This window comes from Drosophila gunungcola, chromosome 3R (genome assembly GCF_025200985.1).
Source record: "Drosophila gunungcola strain Sukarami chromosome 3R, Dgunungcola_SK_2, whole genome shotgun sequence".
Lineage (NCBI taxonomy): Eukaryota > Metazoa > Arthropoda > Insecta > Diptera > Drosophilidae > Drosophila > Drosophila gunungcola.
In genome coordinates, this window is record NC_069139.1 from 20795885 (window position 1) to 20812622 (window position 16738).

Sequence of the window (16738 nt, forward strand, 5' to 3'; positions counted from 1 at the left end):
TCGCTTTAATGTCACTGCATGGCCGCAATTATTCAGCTGGCACTTCGACTCTGATTCGCCGCATGCGATTCGTATGCAAATTCGGGCAGTCACGGGGTGACCCTTCCGGTGCCATAAATCGTCCGGACTGGCCTAGCTCGATTCTTGTGTTCTAATTAAATGCAGCATGGAATGTCCAGACACGTGCTCGCAAAAGTCCTGCGGAGCATAGAGATCACGTGCGAGCCACCAGCAAGGATCCCTCGACTCGCCACTGGAAACTTGAGATGTGGCCCATGGGATTTATTCCGGGCGGGGGCCAGCTCCTTGACCTCCACGACTGCATGTGAATTAAGTGTCGATGCATTTGAATTAATCTATTATTCAGCCGGCGCATATGCAAATCAAGGACTACACTTGAACACACGCTTGAGAGTTTCGGTTCTTAACTTCATATCGGAACTTATAAAAACCAAACTTTTCCAAATTTATGTCAATTTAAATTGTATCTTAAATAGAAATATGGGGTCTTTCCAACATAGGCTTATCAATTTAAGTGTCCTTAATTAAACAAACCACATAATTTAAAATTAGGAATTCATTACTTAACTAACAAATTTAACAAAATGATTGTTGGTTTTAAAAAAATCCAATTAAATAGTAGCACTTACTTTTAATAAAATATATTAGAAAAAAGACACGTTAACAAGTAGGAGATACAAAATTAAAAAATATTTTTGAACGTAAAATAAATTGTATGTGCAGGTTTCCAATTGTTTATGCTGCTAATGCAGTTTTTTTCACCACAGTGCAGCATGTGCAATCAGTTGGCCTTGGCCCTGGACTTGACCACCTTCGGTCGAATGTAGGTCTTTATGTAAAACTTGGAGAACATCACAAACATGAAGGCGCTGGCCGAACTTATGACGTATATGACGCCCCGCGAGGCCGAGCAGTTGGGCTGGAGATAGGTGTAGGCGCAGTGGAGGAACATCAGGAAGAACTGCACCAGCTGGCCCAGGGTGAGGTACTTCTTCCACCAGAGGCTCTCCTGGACATTCCTGCTCTGCGAGGAGGCGTAGTAGTAGCCGTACATGACCATGTGCACCAGAACGTTGAACATGCAGATCAGGAAGACGTGACCGCCGAAGCCGTAGAACCGAATCAACAGATGCGACGTTATTACCATGAAAACATGGTGGAACACGTGCAGAAAGGTGATCTGCCGCGGTTTCTTGCGCAGCACAAAGAAGATGGTGTCCATCAGGTCGAGCAACTTGTTCAGGTGGTACAGGTAGGCCAATGTCCTCTCCGTGGACTTCAGTTCGTGATCCTGCGGCAGGACAGTCATGCAACTCAGGTTGTACGGCCTGGACACGAATATATGATGAAATCCCTGTACAAAAAAAAAAGGTTTTTTAATCAGTTCTATTATTATATCATTAAATTTAAATTAAAATTTTTATCGGACATTTTGATGTTTTTAATCCTTTTTGATTGAAGATTTTGTATGATTTACTTACCCAAACAAATATCAGAGTGTTGAAAAGGACTTGTCCTATGTTGTAGACCTTGAGGACACCGCGCAGCTGGAGAGCCTCATGCTTTTCCATCAGATTCCTGCCCAGTTTGAGAACAAACAGCAGGTAAACCGTCAGTATGAACACCGAAGACCGTAAACTGCCTACCAGCGGCAGCTGGACAGGATCCGCATAGGGCTTGTCAAACACTTCCAACATTTTCGCGTCCGATCGGGTGAACTGGTATTTGCGTTCTGGACTTTCTTTTCTGCACTCACGATAGTCAAACTTAACGTTTACGTAATAAGATATGCGCACATGGTCGATATGGTAATTTCAAAACGATTAAATAAGCCCTTCTAAGGCAATTATGTGATCGCACTGTTTATAAGTAATTACTTTACATGTAAAACTTAAGACACAATATAATTGACCAGGAAAAACTATCAGAAAGAATTTCGTACAAACAATAGGAACACAATTGATTGTATTTGCAAATATATCATAGTCTACTTTTTGGCAGCTGGTTAGACTGAATAAACTAGAGGCGCAAAATACCTTTGAGCTTTGTAATTAAATTATTTATGTGGGTAGTCAAAACCAAAATAATACCTGACATAACAATTCCAATTTCGCACACAAATTAATAGCAAAATAATAAGGTAAAGAATTTTTATCAGAGAGGTATATTTATTTCCACAATCTTGACTTAATACACGAAACTCTGTTTTTCTCTTCAAAGGTCTAAAGGTATATAGAAGTCACAAGATGATAGAACGGAACTGAAATGTTTGTAAGCCAGGCGCGGATTCTTAAAGAAGGGATTCAACGAAAGTTACCCCCAAAAACTATCGTGAAAAGTGAATTATAAACTTGTGTTTATAATTGCATGATTTTCATTACTTAATACATCCTTCCTCCCCCCTCATTTGGCTTTAGATGCGCCCTTGCTGTATGCCTCTTAAAAAAAACTATATTACATTGTAATCTTAAATGATCGTCTAAGTTCATATCGTTTACCGCGCCGCTTTCACATTCTTTTTCTTGGGAAGAATGTAGGCGCGAACGTAGAAGTTGGTAAATAGAACTATGAATACCACAGATACGTATGAGCCCCACGTTGCTGAAAGGCGGGATGTGGTGCAGTCGGGCTGCTGGAGGATGTAGATGCAGTGCGACAGAACGATCACGAACTGGACCAGCTGGACGACGGTGATGTACTTCTTCCACCACAGATTCGCCTGCCTATCCTGGCCGAGAGAGGACTGGTAGTAGTAGGCGTACATCATAATGTGCACGACCACGTTAAAGTTGATCAGGAATAGGCCGTGACCGCCGTAGCCATAATAGTACATGTACAAGAAACAAATGTACACCATGTACACGTGGTGGAAGACGTGCAAGAAGGTGATCTGCCTATCCTTCTTTCGCAGGACGAAGAAGAACGTCTCCAGCAGATCCATGAGTTTGTTGAAGAAATACGTATAGCTGACCCATCGCTCCCAGGTCTTGTACTCATGGTCCAGCGGCAGGTTGGAGATGCACTTAAAGTTGTAGTTGCCAGGACCGAGCATAAAGTAGGCGATCTACGAGTTGGGATTTGTCTTAGAGCTCGTACCAAAGAGCATTCCGCCCGATCACTTACGCTGACAAACATGATGATATTGTACACGATTTGCACGATGTTGTAGGCCTTGATGGCTTCACGCAGATCGTAGGCCTTTCGGTTCTTCATGAACATCGGACCCACCACCTTTATAAGGACCATATAGGCGGTCAGTATGGCCAAGACCGGCCAGTGGCTGCTGGTGAATGGCAGACGCACAGGATCCGGAGGTGTCCGGTTCAGAAAGTCCATCATCTGGGCGAACATGGCGACTATGTGGTCTGGGTGTCAGTGGAGGAGCGACTGATCGATTTTTCATGTGCTGGATACTGGAATGTAATTGACGGCGCTTAACAATCGAAATGGTAATTTACGGGCTTCCGATGGTGTGTGCGTAATATTATACAACAATTTACTTACGCAAGTAAAATCTATTTAAGGGGAAATTGTTTCTACCAGGTGTGCGCCGACTATACATTTCGTTTTACGCTGACTTTCTTACATAACACAGTCAATTATCAGTGACCAAAGTGTGCAGGTCAACGCAGCCAATCTTTCCTTTGTTTTGACGCAAGCACAAAGTGTTGCGTTCTCTTTGAAAAGGTATATCGTATCAGTGTTAAGCGAGCCACTAAAAGAAGCGTGGGGAAGGTAAGTAAAAACTATATTCAAGCTATACTGATGTTTCAGAATGAGGTAAGCAAATTGGCAAAATCCATACAATAAGCTTTTTTTTTTCATGTCCAAAAATGTCCGACTTCTGGACAGTTAGATAACATGTTAAACTTTAAATTTCCAAAATCACATACCAAAATTCTTGCAAATCGGGCAAATATTAATGCTCTGCAAAAAGCGCTTTATTAAAATCTTAAATTAATAGTTTAATCTCTATAAAGATCTTAAGTAAAGGCACATCTTCAAAAGGCACAGCTCACAGATATTTCGATACTTAAAGGACCTTTTGTTCGGTCTTTTTGGGCCGGACATAGGCTTGATAGTAGAAGTTGCCAAATAAGATAATGAATACAACGCAGATGCTTCCAGCGCAAGTTGCTGAAAACCGGGATGAGGGACAGTCCGGCTGTCTCAGGGTGTAGATGCTGTGCCCCAAAATGATCCCGAACTGAACGAGCTGAACGATTGTGATGTACTTCTTCCACCACAGATCGACCCCCGAATCTCTGTTGAGGGAGGACTGGTAGTAGTAGGCGTACATCATGATGTGCACGATTACGTTGAAAAAGCACATGAAGAAGCCATGGCCCCCGTAGCCGTAGTAGTACAAGTACATGAATGAGAAGTAGAGCATGTACATGTGGTGGAAGACGTGCAGGAAGGATATCTGGCGATCCTTCTTTCGCAGGACGAAGAAGACGGTCTCCAGCAGATCCAGAAGCTTGTTGAAGAAATACGAGTAGGTGAGCCAGCGTTCCCAGGTCTTGTAATCGTGTTCCGGCGGCAGGTTTTTAATGCACTTAAAATTATAGTCTCCAGGCCCGAGCATAAAGTGGACCGCCTGTTGGCGCAAAATTCATATTTTAGTCACCGATGATTAGTACTATATATCCAGAGATCACTTACGAAAATAAACATGACAATATTGTAAAGGATCTGCATGATGTTGTAGGCCTTTATCACGCCACGCAGATCGAATGGCTTTCGGTTTTGCATGATTTTGGGACCCAGCACTTTTATGAAGACCAGGTAGGTGGCCAGTATCATCAGTACAGGTCTGTGGCTGCCCAGGAGTGGCAGACGCACTGGATCGGACGGCGATCTGTTTAGAAACTCCAGTAGCAGGTCCAACATTGCGAATCTGTGTGCTCTCTGTGGGTCGGTGCAAATGCGACTAATCACTATTGTGCTCTACAATGTAGAATTTAGGTGTCCGATTGAAATGGTAATTTAGTCGTGTGCACGGTTCACAAAAATTAGGGTATTCCATTCCTAATTGTGCCAAGCACGCGGCAGAAGCGTGCAATTATAATTACAATTCAAAGGCCAGTTTTCTTCCTCTCATGTTTTAAAGATACTTTTAGTTTGAATGGGCCTTACAGTTTCCTAAAGAGACCCAACATTAATCTAAGAAAACAATTCATTTTAGTGATTTTAAAAATATCTACGAACACTTGTCTTCGTTCCTTAGTATTTTATATTATTTTAAGTTAACTGAGCTTACAGTAAACTAGTTTTTAAATGATGGATATGTGTGTTAAACAGATTTGATTTCTATTTGTTTATTACAGTTGGTACAAACAGTATCTACAAAATAATTATTAAAAATTTTATTATTACTGGCAATATCTCCAAAAATAATATTTAACGTTTTTGCAACGCAAACGAATCATGAGTGTAAAACTTGTTTTGTAATCAGTTAACGTAGTTAGTTCATCATGAAAAACCATAATGACATGTATAACCGTTGTCATTTTATAGCCTGTTACATATTATTACCATGAAAATTAAACCTGTGCTTTTCGTCAATACTAATAAAACGAAAATTGCCGGGGTTCTTCGCAACTTTGAACATGATTATGGAAATTCCATTAAAAGTTAAATGGACTCCCTGGAAATGTTCGAAAATCACGCACATGCGAAACTTGAATAGGACATGGCGGGGGTTCAGGGGTAGTGGTGGCTACATTGGCGGGCGAAATCGCATCGGGTTACGCAGTGGGCGTGGCGAAATTGCAACTGCAGCGCTTTCAGTCGAAGCGGATGAGGAAATGGGATCTAAACAAATACCGCCGCATCACGCACATCCGGTGCAACCAAAGTGGTAACAACCAAACAAATTTTTGAACTAAATACGGCCACGCCCCCCTTGAAATTAGATTCCAGTGTAGAATGTCCAATTTGTTGGAATTATTCGGATAGTCATTTAAAGCCCGAAATTCTATTGAAATTTTTTAAAGCATATTTAGAATTAGTTAAACTTGCTTAAAGTCGAGTTCTTGATGCGTTCATAACATGAAAATAAAGCCAAGCAGAAATTGAATGTATTACATATTTTTGGTTTTTAATTATCACAGATTTTCGATATGTGTTTGACTTCTTTAATTGGTGGAGTTTTTTCTAAAATCTGTTCTTTTAGACTTTCGTCACCTGGAACCGGAGGTCAAGCCATCATTTTTTCGTGTGATTTTTCGTCTTAATCTGGTCAGATTACGTTTTTTATTGTCCAACCTACTTTATATTTTCGGCATCCACTGGACGCAGTTTTTCTTGGCCTTTGAATGGAATTTTGAGAATTTTTTAAAAATAGAATAACCATATAAGCAGCTTTCTACCGGAAACAACTTTTGATTTATTTATGGAGATGAAAGCTTTGGTTATCTTTCAAAAACAAAAATAAGGCAATTCGCACAATAACAAGTAATAAAATGGGCTTCAAAACCAATAAGATTTGCAGCAAAAACCATTAAACATTTTGTTGCTTCGGCTTTTACCTTTTTTGGTCTGCCAATTCCTTATTTTTATTTCATGAATATGCCAAGGCTGAGGAATTAAAACTTAAAAAAAGCTAGGCCGAAATCTATTCCAGGAGTGTCCTCGACTTCCATTAGCATTCGTTGCCAAATTGCTCAACTTTTTAAGTGCTTTGATTTGCATTGCATTGTGTTCGGTCGATTGGGAGTGGGATTGGGGGCCCATTAAGCTTTGCCCTGGTAACTGCACCCAATCTCCAAGTGCAGTAACATCTGCATCTGCATATTCAACCCAAACTGCAACTGAAACCGACACTGAATCTGTGTAAACGACCTTTGATGTGGGGCAGGCTGGTTGGTTGGTCGTTGGTTTAGTCTCGACTCGTATTCGCATTAACGCCATTAGGCCAATTTGGCACTTTGCCCTGGCCCCGAAAGGCGCACGGAGAACTTTCACAAACAAAGGTAACAAACGACGGCTGCATGTTGCAGTTGCTCTTCTAAATCCACCCAAAAGCCACCCAAAACCACCCAACTTACCCCCGTCCGTTCCGCTTTATGCCACTCACATGCCAATGCCCGTGTAAATAAAACTCAAGTGAGAAAAACAAATAAATTAGAATCGCATCCTCTGCTCCTTTGGCAGCGGACATTTCTCTTCGTTATTGCGCGACTGCCTTTAATTACGACACCAGGCGGCTAGAAGAGCAGCAAGCTCCCTCGTGGATTCTTCCGTTGGCACATCCTTCGACCTGCATCCACCATCCTCGGTCCAGGCGCAGCATGCTCAATTTATGTTTATTTGAAAGCTGTTGCACTTGACTAATGTCCTCTGCCTGGCCTCTTATCCTGCCACTTAGCAGCCAACTGGGTCTTCCCCAGAGGCTGACGAGATGCCTCTTGGACTTTGGCCATCTGGTATTTAAACTATTAATCCGCGTCATTTGGGACAGACTCTAGGCAGACGAAACTCTTCAGGAGGTCAAGTATCAGTTGGTTTTTGTTCGAATAAAAAGTGTTCCTTTTTCGTTCTGATAATATTATATTTCATCTCGCAAAACAAATAAATTATAGAGTTACTTTTTATTTGAATGTCTTAAACCAAAATAAAACATACCACTTTAGAGCGTAGAACGAAATGGTATTAAAATATAAAGACTTATTACCTTGATTTAAATACCTTAATTTTATGTGAACATTACTTAATTATTTTTATGATTTTTTTTTTTGGTTGAACTAAGTTGAACTTTTCCCTAACTAATAATATCGATCTATCGATCCAAAGGACAAGTGGTTTCATTGTCGGTGGCGTTTCCAGAGTAAATTTGATTGTAGTTGATGGCGCATTTGATTTATTAGTTTTCTCATTAAACAAATTGCTGAACAATGCCAGGCAAGGGACAATACGCTGTACTTTGCGACACATACGCATACATCCCGGCTTTTGAACCTGCGTTTATTTATGTAGATTGATGGTCATTCGTGTAAACACATCCATTGACGTAAATTTGAATAAACATTTTCATTAGCAAAATGTCCATGAGCCCCTGGAGATATTTAGAGCTTGATGGCTGATGGCCGATGGCTAGTCATTCTTGCCTGGTAATGATGACCTCGAAGTCAAATTTGCTCAATTGGTTTCGACTTGAACGTCCAGTCCGTCGAAATGTTTGTGCATGGATTTTGGGTAATTTATTACACCGACTAAAAGTGCCAAGTACGAAGTTTTGGATGCAATCCTTTCACAGGTTTCCACGACAGCAGAATTGGTAATTGCCTATTAACACTTGCTTACATGTTGGTTTCCGATTAAAGGCGGTTTAAACTAATCAAAAATTCTCCATTTAATAAAACGTTGTAAGTCCAAATATATTGCTCACAATTTAAATATTTTTGATTTTCATAGATTACGGTTTTTAGGTATTTTATTGTATGCATTATTTTGCATAGTATCTGAAAATTTAATTTAGAATTTAAAAAATATTTAACTTACAAAATATGCTATTATATTAAAAAATGATTATTTTATATCTAATATTTTCCACAATAATTAAAATATAAATCATGAAATTTAATATGCATTGTATTTAAAATTTTAATATAATATTTAATTTAATAGATATATATATATATATATATTTTTTACTATTCCAATTTTTTGTCATTGAAGAATCAGTCATTTCTTAGCGATTGGAATTATTTGCCTGGAGAAAACTCGTTTCATTTATCATCTTATAAAGAACTATAATTCTAAATCCATTTTGTCTAAATAACAGTTTTATTTATAGGTGTTTCATAATAATTTTAGTAATTATTCAATCCGTATTAAAAGCTTCATATATCATTTTAAAATAAGTGTATTTTGCAATAAATTTGTTTCTGTCTAACGGAAAACATTTGCACATAAATTCTAATCGTTAAAATAATCGAACTCATTGTTGTTCTTGTCAAGGTCAGCTAGTGACTGCCGGGGCACATCGCTCAGCAGGTCAACTTCGTTCTGAAACATCTGTAAATCTGAATCGGCGATTTCCGGAACATTCCAATAACCCTCCTCGGTGACAAATTGGGGCTGTGGATCGTGAAACGGTGTGTGGAGCACTCCGAGTTGGAACTGGTGGCGCAACTTTTGGAAAAGCTCGACCTTCTGGAGGCGCTGCAACCTGACCTCATCTATCGCTTGCTTGAAAACGGGGTCCATTTGGCTCAGGTCCTGAGGACCCCGGACCATGCTAACAATGACCGAACGAGTTTGATCCAGGCTGAACCGCATCCCGTCCGGCTGCCTCTTTCCGCACCAAATGGTCAGGCAGCGGGCGCACAGTCCTGTCACGAAGTGGTACACTCGGTTGGGACACATCTCGCACTTGATCACAGCCAGAATCGGATTTCGTCGTAACGGGTCCATTGGGTTAATTTCTCGATGATTTGTAGAAAATAAATGCCTCCTTGACAGTCACGTGTCAACAGATAGTATGGGAAAACGAGTCATAGCCTCAAAGCACATTTTATAAAGGGTTGCCCCCTATTAAATATTCTTTGAGGTTATAATTTTTATAGGGTTCAGACTTTTTGATGAACACTACTTTTTTTGGGCTTGCGATTAATTAACATTACTTTAATTAATCGTATATTAACATTCCCTAATAATCTACCGACTTGCATTATTTTTTTGTTGAATACAATACCTTTTAGATGTTGTTTTTATTTGTTTATTTTATTTTTGAGAGCCAATACATAAATATATTGTACCAAGTATGTATATATATTATATATACTTACTTATTTTTTGTTACACTATAAAACATATATTAAGATCCCATTTAATATCTTATTTTGAGGAGCGAAAATCTTAATTTTTATAAACTCGTTACCATCGTAGGGCTCTAAGAAATATAGTGGAAAAAAGAGTACACAGACATAAAGCTAGACTTAGTCGGTTTCCAAGTCTCTCTACACGTGCCACCCACATAACATGTGGGTAAAACCCTGCTTAAAATCTCAAGCTCCTCCAGCTAGGGTCTGAGCTCAACTCTTTTGGCGGTCGGCGCTGCTCTCTTTTCAGCCAGGAACGGAATTCGTTTAATTTCTTAAATTGAAATTATGGTAATTTCCTGCAGTCATGCGAGGATTTTCATACCCGTTTCGTGTTTGGCCGGAAGCGATGAGGAGTGGGTGCGGTGGAAGGTTCCTGGTGGCTGATGGCTGATGGCTGTTAGCTAACCGAAAGTCAAGTTCATAAAACTGAGGCCCAAGGACCGAGGAGAGGCACCTGTCCAGGCATTGGTGGCCGCATTTACCGCTGCAGCAGCACGCCCCTACGCCCCACGCCCCATGCCCCATGCCACATCCCGAATGCCGCATGCCGCATGCCTCCAATCCGAAGGTTAGCCCCGGCTAATCGATAGCTCTCCATGGCGATGGCCGGGGTGTTGATTTATGGCATTTTCGACGCACCGAAACTGGCTCCGGTATCCGACGAAAGTGACACATTAACATGTTCAACTGAAGTGCCAACTGCCTGCCCTTTATCCCCACTCCACCCGGCAGCCGAACAGACAGCAAAGTCGGAAACAAAAAGCGCCCCTGGAGCTCTGGCAGTTTGTTAAGCTCGTTGTTCTCTCAATTGCTCCTCCAAGTTGAGCGATTTATGCGCCCGCCACCCCAAAAACCTGCACATCTTTAAACTCATCAATTGGTGGCATATCTGCAGTGTTGGGAAAGGTACTTCCTTCAGGAATTTTAAAAATGGGCTTCTAAAAATAGGACCAGCTCGTTTTAAAGTTTCACAATTGACAATAATATATCTAATTTATGTAACAATATATATCTCATGCTCTTAAAATATTTTTCTTCACCAAAGAAATTTTTTTAACGTGCATTATAATACGTTTTCAAGGCTAAGTTATAGCCGGATTCCATTGGCACATTAAAACGCATTTAGCCTAATGCGTATTTATTTACAAAGGGAATCCCATTTAAAATAAATGCTATAAATAAATGCGATTAAAAGTCATTCACCCCGAACATTTTTAGAAAAAATATCGGAAAATTCAGATTTTTAACGATATTTCGTTAGTGCCACCACTATAGCAGCTGGGATTTTATGCAAGGATGGCGCAAGTCTGCATGTCTGGCAGGAAAAATACTATTGTAAATAGGATACCTACCTTACTGAAATAAAATGTAATAATTTAACAATACTTTTCTCAAGACCTGTAAATAGGGTTCCTAACTTACTGAAATTAGTTAAATAATGAAACCACAGTTTTCTCAAGACCTGTGCCTATTTGTTGGTACTGGTACATTTTCAACTATCTGATGATTTGTAAAATAAACTAGCAATATTAAATATCAAGTTAACTTTCAAGCTTAAAATAAATGGATATTTATTGTGTTTATGTACTATGTACCTATATACTTAGGTACACTTCATCACTGGCTACCTTTAACCTGTTGAGGGATGCGTGGCCCGAGGTCCTGGGACCTTATTACGATTTGTGCTCGCAACTTTGCGGCAGGATTTTGTGGACAAGCATCCGGTATGGGGAACTCACTTCCTGCCCGACTAATCGATGCAGGATCAACTGGGGCTTACGGTTATGACATCGTTCCCTGCGTCCGCAGCAACCACTTTATTCCACACCCGGGTAATGTGTATTCCTGCACAGAGGGCGACCGCTAACTCAGTTTCTGGGTTTTGCAGGCAAACACAATTCGGATCGAAGTCTGTGGCTCCTGCTTCGCAAAAACCACGGCGATTTCTTTTCCCCCATACGCACAAGACGAAGGAAAATCGGTGGAATGGCGGTGGCACATCGAGGTTGCGGGGGCTGTGGCATGTAGATTGTGTTTGCCATTGCTGCAGCTCAAGTGTAAACATCATCTGGTGGCAAGGATGTGGGGACGAGCTTCCCCATAAAGCCGAGAATGTCTGCACAGGGGAAATTTACTTGAGAGCTTGAAATTTATAAAAGTTATAAAGCCTGATCTTAAAATATGTTTGTAATTAAAAACTATAATATTACGAATTAATATAATATTTCTAAATGTATATCAATCTTTTATAAAATTAGGTAAAGAAAGAAATATGTATATGTATGTATGTATGTCCTCTAGAACTATAATACGATACTTATCTTATTAGATAAGTATTAAAAAAAATGTTTTGTCAATTACATAATTCTTTGCTTTTATTTTTCCAATAACAAATATTTGCTATAAAGAATTAAGGTACAATTACTATGAAACAAAGCTTATGGTAATATCTTTAGTGTTTAAAAAAATGATTTAAAAGTTTTTTGGATTTTTTGAAAGTGTTTTGCACAGTGTACGTCTCCTTCCCATCCCAAATTCCATGCGCTGCGATGGTGCATGTGTGTGCCGCTATGCGTTGCCTTCTGGTGCCTCCCACAACGATGGATGCCTTTGTTTTCATTTCACTTCATTTAATTTCGATGTGGGTAGAGCCAAACTCGCGACTGCGTCGATACACAAGAGGCCAACCTCCGCTCAATCCGCCATCCAATCCCACCTCCAACGTCATGTCGGTGGATCCAACATCCCGGAAAACCAACGGCCTGGAATGACGGACGATGGCTTGACATAATTTCTGCTGCCTGATGATTTTGAGTAGAAATGCTGCGTAATTGTTCAACTTAATACTTGGAATATACTTACTTAACCATTTTCCATTACCATAATACAAAATAAAACGTCAGTAAATGCATCCGTTTTGTTATGTCCTTTTTAATTTCTTTCAATAATATGTATGTCTCATTTATTATTCAATATGCGTTCTAGTTCTATTATTTTCCATTATTTCTCTCGTCATTATATATGTATAAATTAATGTTCATTGTTCAATGCGTGTGGTGTCCGCTTTAAATGCCAGACATGCTTTCAAGTTGATCGAATTTATAAAACGAATTTCCTTGCACTGACAAAGCCAATTTGCGGTGTATAAAAAATCAATGTGCAATTCTCAAATTCAAATTTCCTTTATAACAACAATTATAATAACAATAATAGTAAGAAATACGCGAATGTTTATTGCATTATTTACTGTAACAACAAAACCAATTAACGAGCCCCGGTTGAGGTTGTGTAAAAATGGAATAATTTTCACGGCTTCTCCTCAGTTGGTTTTAAATTTCCTATTTGGTTTCCTTATCGTAGAACCTTTGCCCTCTTGCTGTGTCTTAAAAAATGTATTAAAATTAGCTTAACTATCAAAATTATATGCACTTTGTTTTAGCTTCATTTGCTTCATTTGAGTTCGTTTTCAAAAGTTTCTATTATCAATTTTCTAGTCAGCTTATATACATTTGTTGTTATTTGTGTTCTCTTGTTTGCTTAATTGTTTTCCTGTGGCTTGCCTTGTCTTAACTATGAACAGTTTGATATTACAAATATAATGCAATTATCCTTGATGCCATCGGTAGCTATCTCCTTAAGTTTAGTGAGTGGCATTTACATGTATCTACATGAATATCAAAAAACTATGCAGGTTCCTCTAAATCCAACAATGTTCTGCAGCTTATACAAATAAATGTTAAAATTCAATATCTCCTAATCTCTTCTCGTACTCCTACTCGTACTCGTACATATCCAAAGCCTCTGTATCTCAATGTGGAACAGAATAAGCGGATTTAGTTACAAATTGGGCGCAGCATGTCCTGTGAGTTGGGTGCCAATGATGGAATGATTGAAAAACTCCTTTTGGAAATTAAATATTGTCAAGCACGATTGTGAGTGTGTGAGTATGTAAGTGTGTGATAGGTATCGAAACCATAGAGAATCATAATGTCAAGGTCAAGTGGGTGGGACTATCGGGGAGTGTTAACTAACTACACTAAACTGATGGGGAATTATAGAAGAAATGTGCTCTGGCGTGCTGGTTGATTGATGATTGAATAGAGACCGAGAAGTTAATTGCTTTTCGTAATTTTTTGTTGTCAACAACAATACTCAATAATATCATATTTCTCTATATATCATTCAAATGATCACAGTCAAAAAACGTTCATTATTGAATTATCCTTTAAACATTTTAACCTTTACTACATTTTACTACACCACAAAGTTTCGGCTAAAAAAAAAAAAACATAATAACTGTAACGCAAATACGAGAAATTTCTTGATTGAAATTTGACCAAATTCTCTCAACTTGGGGCACTTTGTGAAGGGCATGTGAATGTCGTCTAAGACGAACTTCATCCCGATTTCTACAGCAAAACCAAAAGCGATTGATGGTCGGTCGGTCGTAGGTGTTACAATATGTGGGCGGATTCTATATAAAATGAGGCGTGGCGGGGCGTTGCGTGTCTACTTCTGTGTGGAGCGATTAACCGAAGCGTAAAATGTTTTTTGCCGCTGGCCGAATTTCCATTTGAATTTCCAATTGCATTTTCGTAACATTATTTTGGTTGCATTTGTAGTTTGGGTTTGCTTTTGCTTTCCTCGTGATTAGCTGAACATTTTATTGTATTTAATTACTAATGCATTACAAACTTATTCATTACCTAATGCAAAATTGTACACTTAACGTTAATGTTCTGTTTTTCGGTTTGGTTTCTCTTTCAGCAGTACAAAAATTATTCATTGCATTTTCTGTTTAGGTGTTTTTTGTCTTATTTTGCCTTTGTTTTACATCCGTAATGATTCTGTTTTAACTAAATTTACACATTGCCAAATTTGCATATTTGAATTCGTACAGGCACACATATACACATGTATATTGCATACGCGGCTAGATATACAAATACATACATGCCACTGCCATTGCTTAGAACTAGACTTCGATTTATTTCATTAACCGATTAACATTTCTCTTGGTTTCTCCGTCTCCGTCGGTTGGTTTAAAAATCATTTACGCTAAAAAGTAACTAAATTTAATCAATCTTAGGAATTATTCAGTTGGATCAATTATTAATTTATGTGTGTGTGTGTGTTCGTTTGTGTCACATTAATCTGATTCATTTCTGTTCTGCTAGTTGCACTAAAACCTCTGATAGTGTCGGTCGTCGTGTCTCGAGTTCTTTGGCCATCTACCATCTCCCCTATTCGTTCGAAGTTCGATTGGGTTGACACTATGTTGGAAGAACAAATAGGTTATCCTTAGCTAGTTCCGCAGAAATCGGTATCAGGTTCTGCTAAAAGTCGCTACTCGTCGAGGGATTTCCTAAATTGCTCTCCACAGTGTCGTCCTTGTGTCAGAGGGGCGGCTTGTAGACTTCAATAGCAGGCGTGAGCATGTCCACTCGCGTCGATATCGAAGTATCACTGTAATGGAAGGGAATTTAAGATTAGAACTAGAGTAAGGTATTCATAACATTTAAAAAACAAAATGGAACGCTATATTTGATATATATTTAATGAGAGTCCATTCTAACTTAAAGCAATTATTGCAATACCTTTTAAATTTAATGATTCAAATACTCTTTTCTCGTGTTTTAACTTTATTCGTGACTTATGGCATAGTCACGAATAAACTTCTTTGTACTTCAGTTTGCAAACATAAAAAGTTAAAGGACATATCGCAAAGAGGAAAAAGTATGAGAAACAACGCTAGTGCATTTGTCTTAAGTGAGAAATGAGGATGTTGGGAAATGGAAAAGCCGAAAACTTTATCACACCGAGCGCAGGCAGACAGCTGCTGCTCTTTGCAACACGTTAAGCCACACAAACAACAAAATCCAATTCCAGTCTACCCATCAGTCAACAGTGTCTCACTAATTGCATTGTCCTGGCATTATTCTCGGCAAAATACACATCTTAACCAAGATTAGTTAGATTTCAAATTTTTTCTTATAATTGCCTTAAACCATATTGTAGAGATAACATTTTTATAATTGTTAAGTCATTAACGAGTGTATGAATAATTTGTGTATCAGTTGTTAAATACCGATTGAAGTTTGTAAGTGCATTGGTGGTATTAGATTTATTTTTGTTCGATAGAATGTTACCATGCAATTCAACACAGTTATTTAACTTCAATTTTGACACGTGTTTTGTTTCATTTGTATGCACCTGATACTCCCACAGTGTAACTGCAATGCGTTTTTCTCAGCGGGAGTGACTGCTCCTGGGTCCTGATTTCATTTATTCGGTTCAATTGTTACATTTATTTATTATACACACGAACATTTACTCTTGTACATAAATATTTTCCTTTCATTGCCTGACCCCTCGACCTACGAATGCCATTTACTCTCTACTTCTTCGTCTGAATTTTCTTGATTTTTCCGCTTTTCTCCATTCCCCGTTGGCTTCTGGTATTTCGGCTTCTTCATCATGGGCACCCACTGGATTGGAGCTCCATTGTTTGCTTGTTGCGGATTCGGTTTCGCATTGTAAATGAAATGGAATTAAATGAAATGTGAAATTTATTGTATTTAGGGGATTTCCATGCGACAAGCGCTGCGGAAGCGGAAGTGGATGGAGATTGGGTTTTGGGATGGAGCAGAACAAAGCACAGCAATGCGAAACAATCGCATTTTCGTTTACTATTTCAAATGTAATTTATACGCGTACTTATGACCCCCGCTGTGCGCTAGCTGTTCGCTTTATTGGCACTCTACTTTAGTTTTATTTGTGTTTACTCTCTGCTCCTGTCTATGATCGCATTCGTCCATCCGTCTGCTTGCACTAGCATCTTATATTGAATTAAATAAAAATCTCATTTCTCGAATGGATGCTGTGTT

The 16738-nt window shown here is 39.0% G+C and overlaps 5 protein-coding genes and 1 long non-coding RNA gene across 8 annotated transcripts in view; 1 reads left to right on the forward strand and 5 right to left on the reverse strand.

The window, feature by feature from the left end:
- Positions 1-637: 637 nt before the first annotated feature.
- Positions 638-1768, reverse strand: LOC128259424 (elongation of very long chain fatty acids protein F). The gene is made up of 2 exons (XM_052991823.1): positions 1503-1768; positions 638-1375 (listed from the first exon to the last, which is right to left on the reverse strand). Exons 1-2 carry the CDS (start codon positions 1716-1718, stop codon positions 803-805), a joined length of 789 nt encoding a protein of 262 aa, XP_052847783.1. The 5' UTR covers positions 1719-1768; the 3' UTR covers positions 638-802.
- A 401-nt stretch (positions 1769-2169) lies between these two features.
- LOC128259251 (elongation of very long chain fatty acids protein F-like) lies at positions 2170-3434 on the reverse strand. Its single transcript, XM_052991579.1, has 2 exons — positions 3145-3434; positions 2170-3085 (listed from the first exon to the last, which is right to left on the reverse strand). The coding sequence occupies exons 1-2, from the start codon at positions 3370-3372 to the stop codon at positions 2516-2518; spliced, it is 798 nt and encodes a 265-aa protein (XP_052847539.1). The 5' UTR covers positions 3373-3434; the 3' UTR covers positions 2170-2515.
- A 149-nt stretch (positions 3435-3583) lies between these two features.
- Positions 3584-12016, forward strand: LOC128259721 (uncharacterized). 2 transcript variants are annotated; one of them, XR_008268086.1, is made up of 3 exons: positions 3584-3756; positions 11459-11683; positions 11740-12016. It is a non-coding gene; the product is annotated as an uncharacterized LOC128259721 (long non-coding RNA). The 2 variants fall into 2 exon arrangements; XR_008268082.1 differs by lacking the exons at positions 11459-11683; positions 11740-12016 and adding exons at positions 4271-4523; positions 4593-4812.
- Positions 3916-5093, reverse strand: LOC128259343 (elongation of very long chain fatty acids protein F-like). Its single transcript, XM_052991697.1, has 2 exons — positions 4687-5093; positions 3916-4621 (listed from the first exon to the last, which is right to left on the reverse strand). Exons 1-2 carry the CDS (start codon positions 4912-4914, stop codon positions 4055-4057), a joined length of 795 nt encoding a protein of 264 aa, XP_052847657.1. The 5' UTR covers positions 4915-5093; the 3' UTR covers positions 3916-4054.
- On the reverse strand, positions 8875-9755 carry LOC128259564 (uncharacterized). Its single transcript, XM_052992088.1, has one exon. It carries the CDS (start codon positions 9439-9441, stop codon positions 8944-8946), a length of 498 nt encoding a protein of 165 aa, XP_052848048.1. The 5' UTR covers positions 9442-9755; the 3' UTR covers positions 8875-8943.
- A 752-nt stretch (positions 12017-12768) lies between the features above and the next one.
- Positions 12769-16738, reverse strand: part of LOC128259135 (protein tipE) — a 33602-nt gene continuing 29632 nt past the window's right edge. For both annotated transcript variants that reach the window (XM_052991368.1, XM_052991455.1), the window contains exon 3: positions 12769-15317. In XM_052991368.1, the coding sequence (XP_052847328.1) occupies positions 15248-15317 (70 nt within the window). In that variant the 3' untranslated portion in view covers positions 12769-15247. The remainder of the gene's footprint in view (positions 15318-16738) is intronic.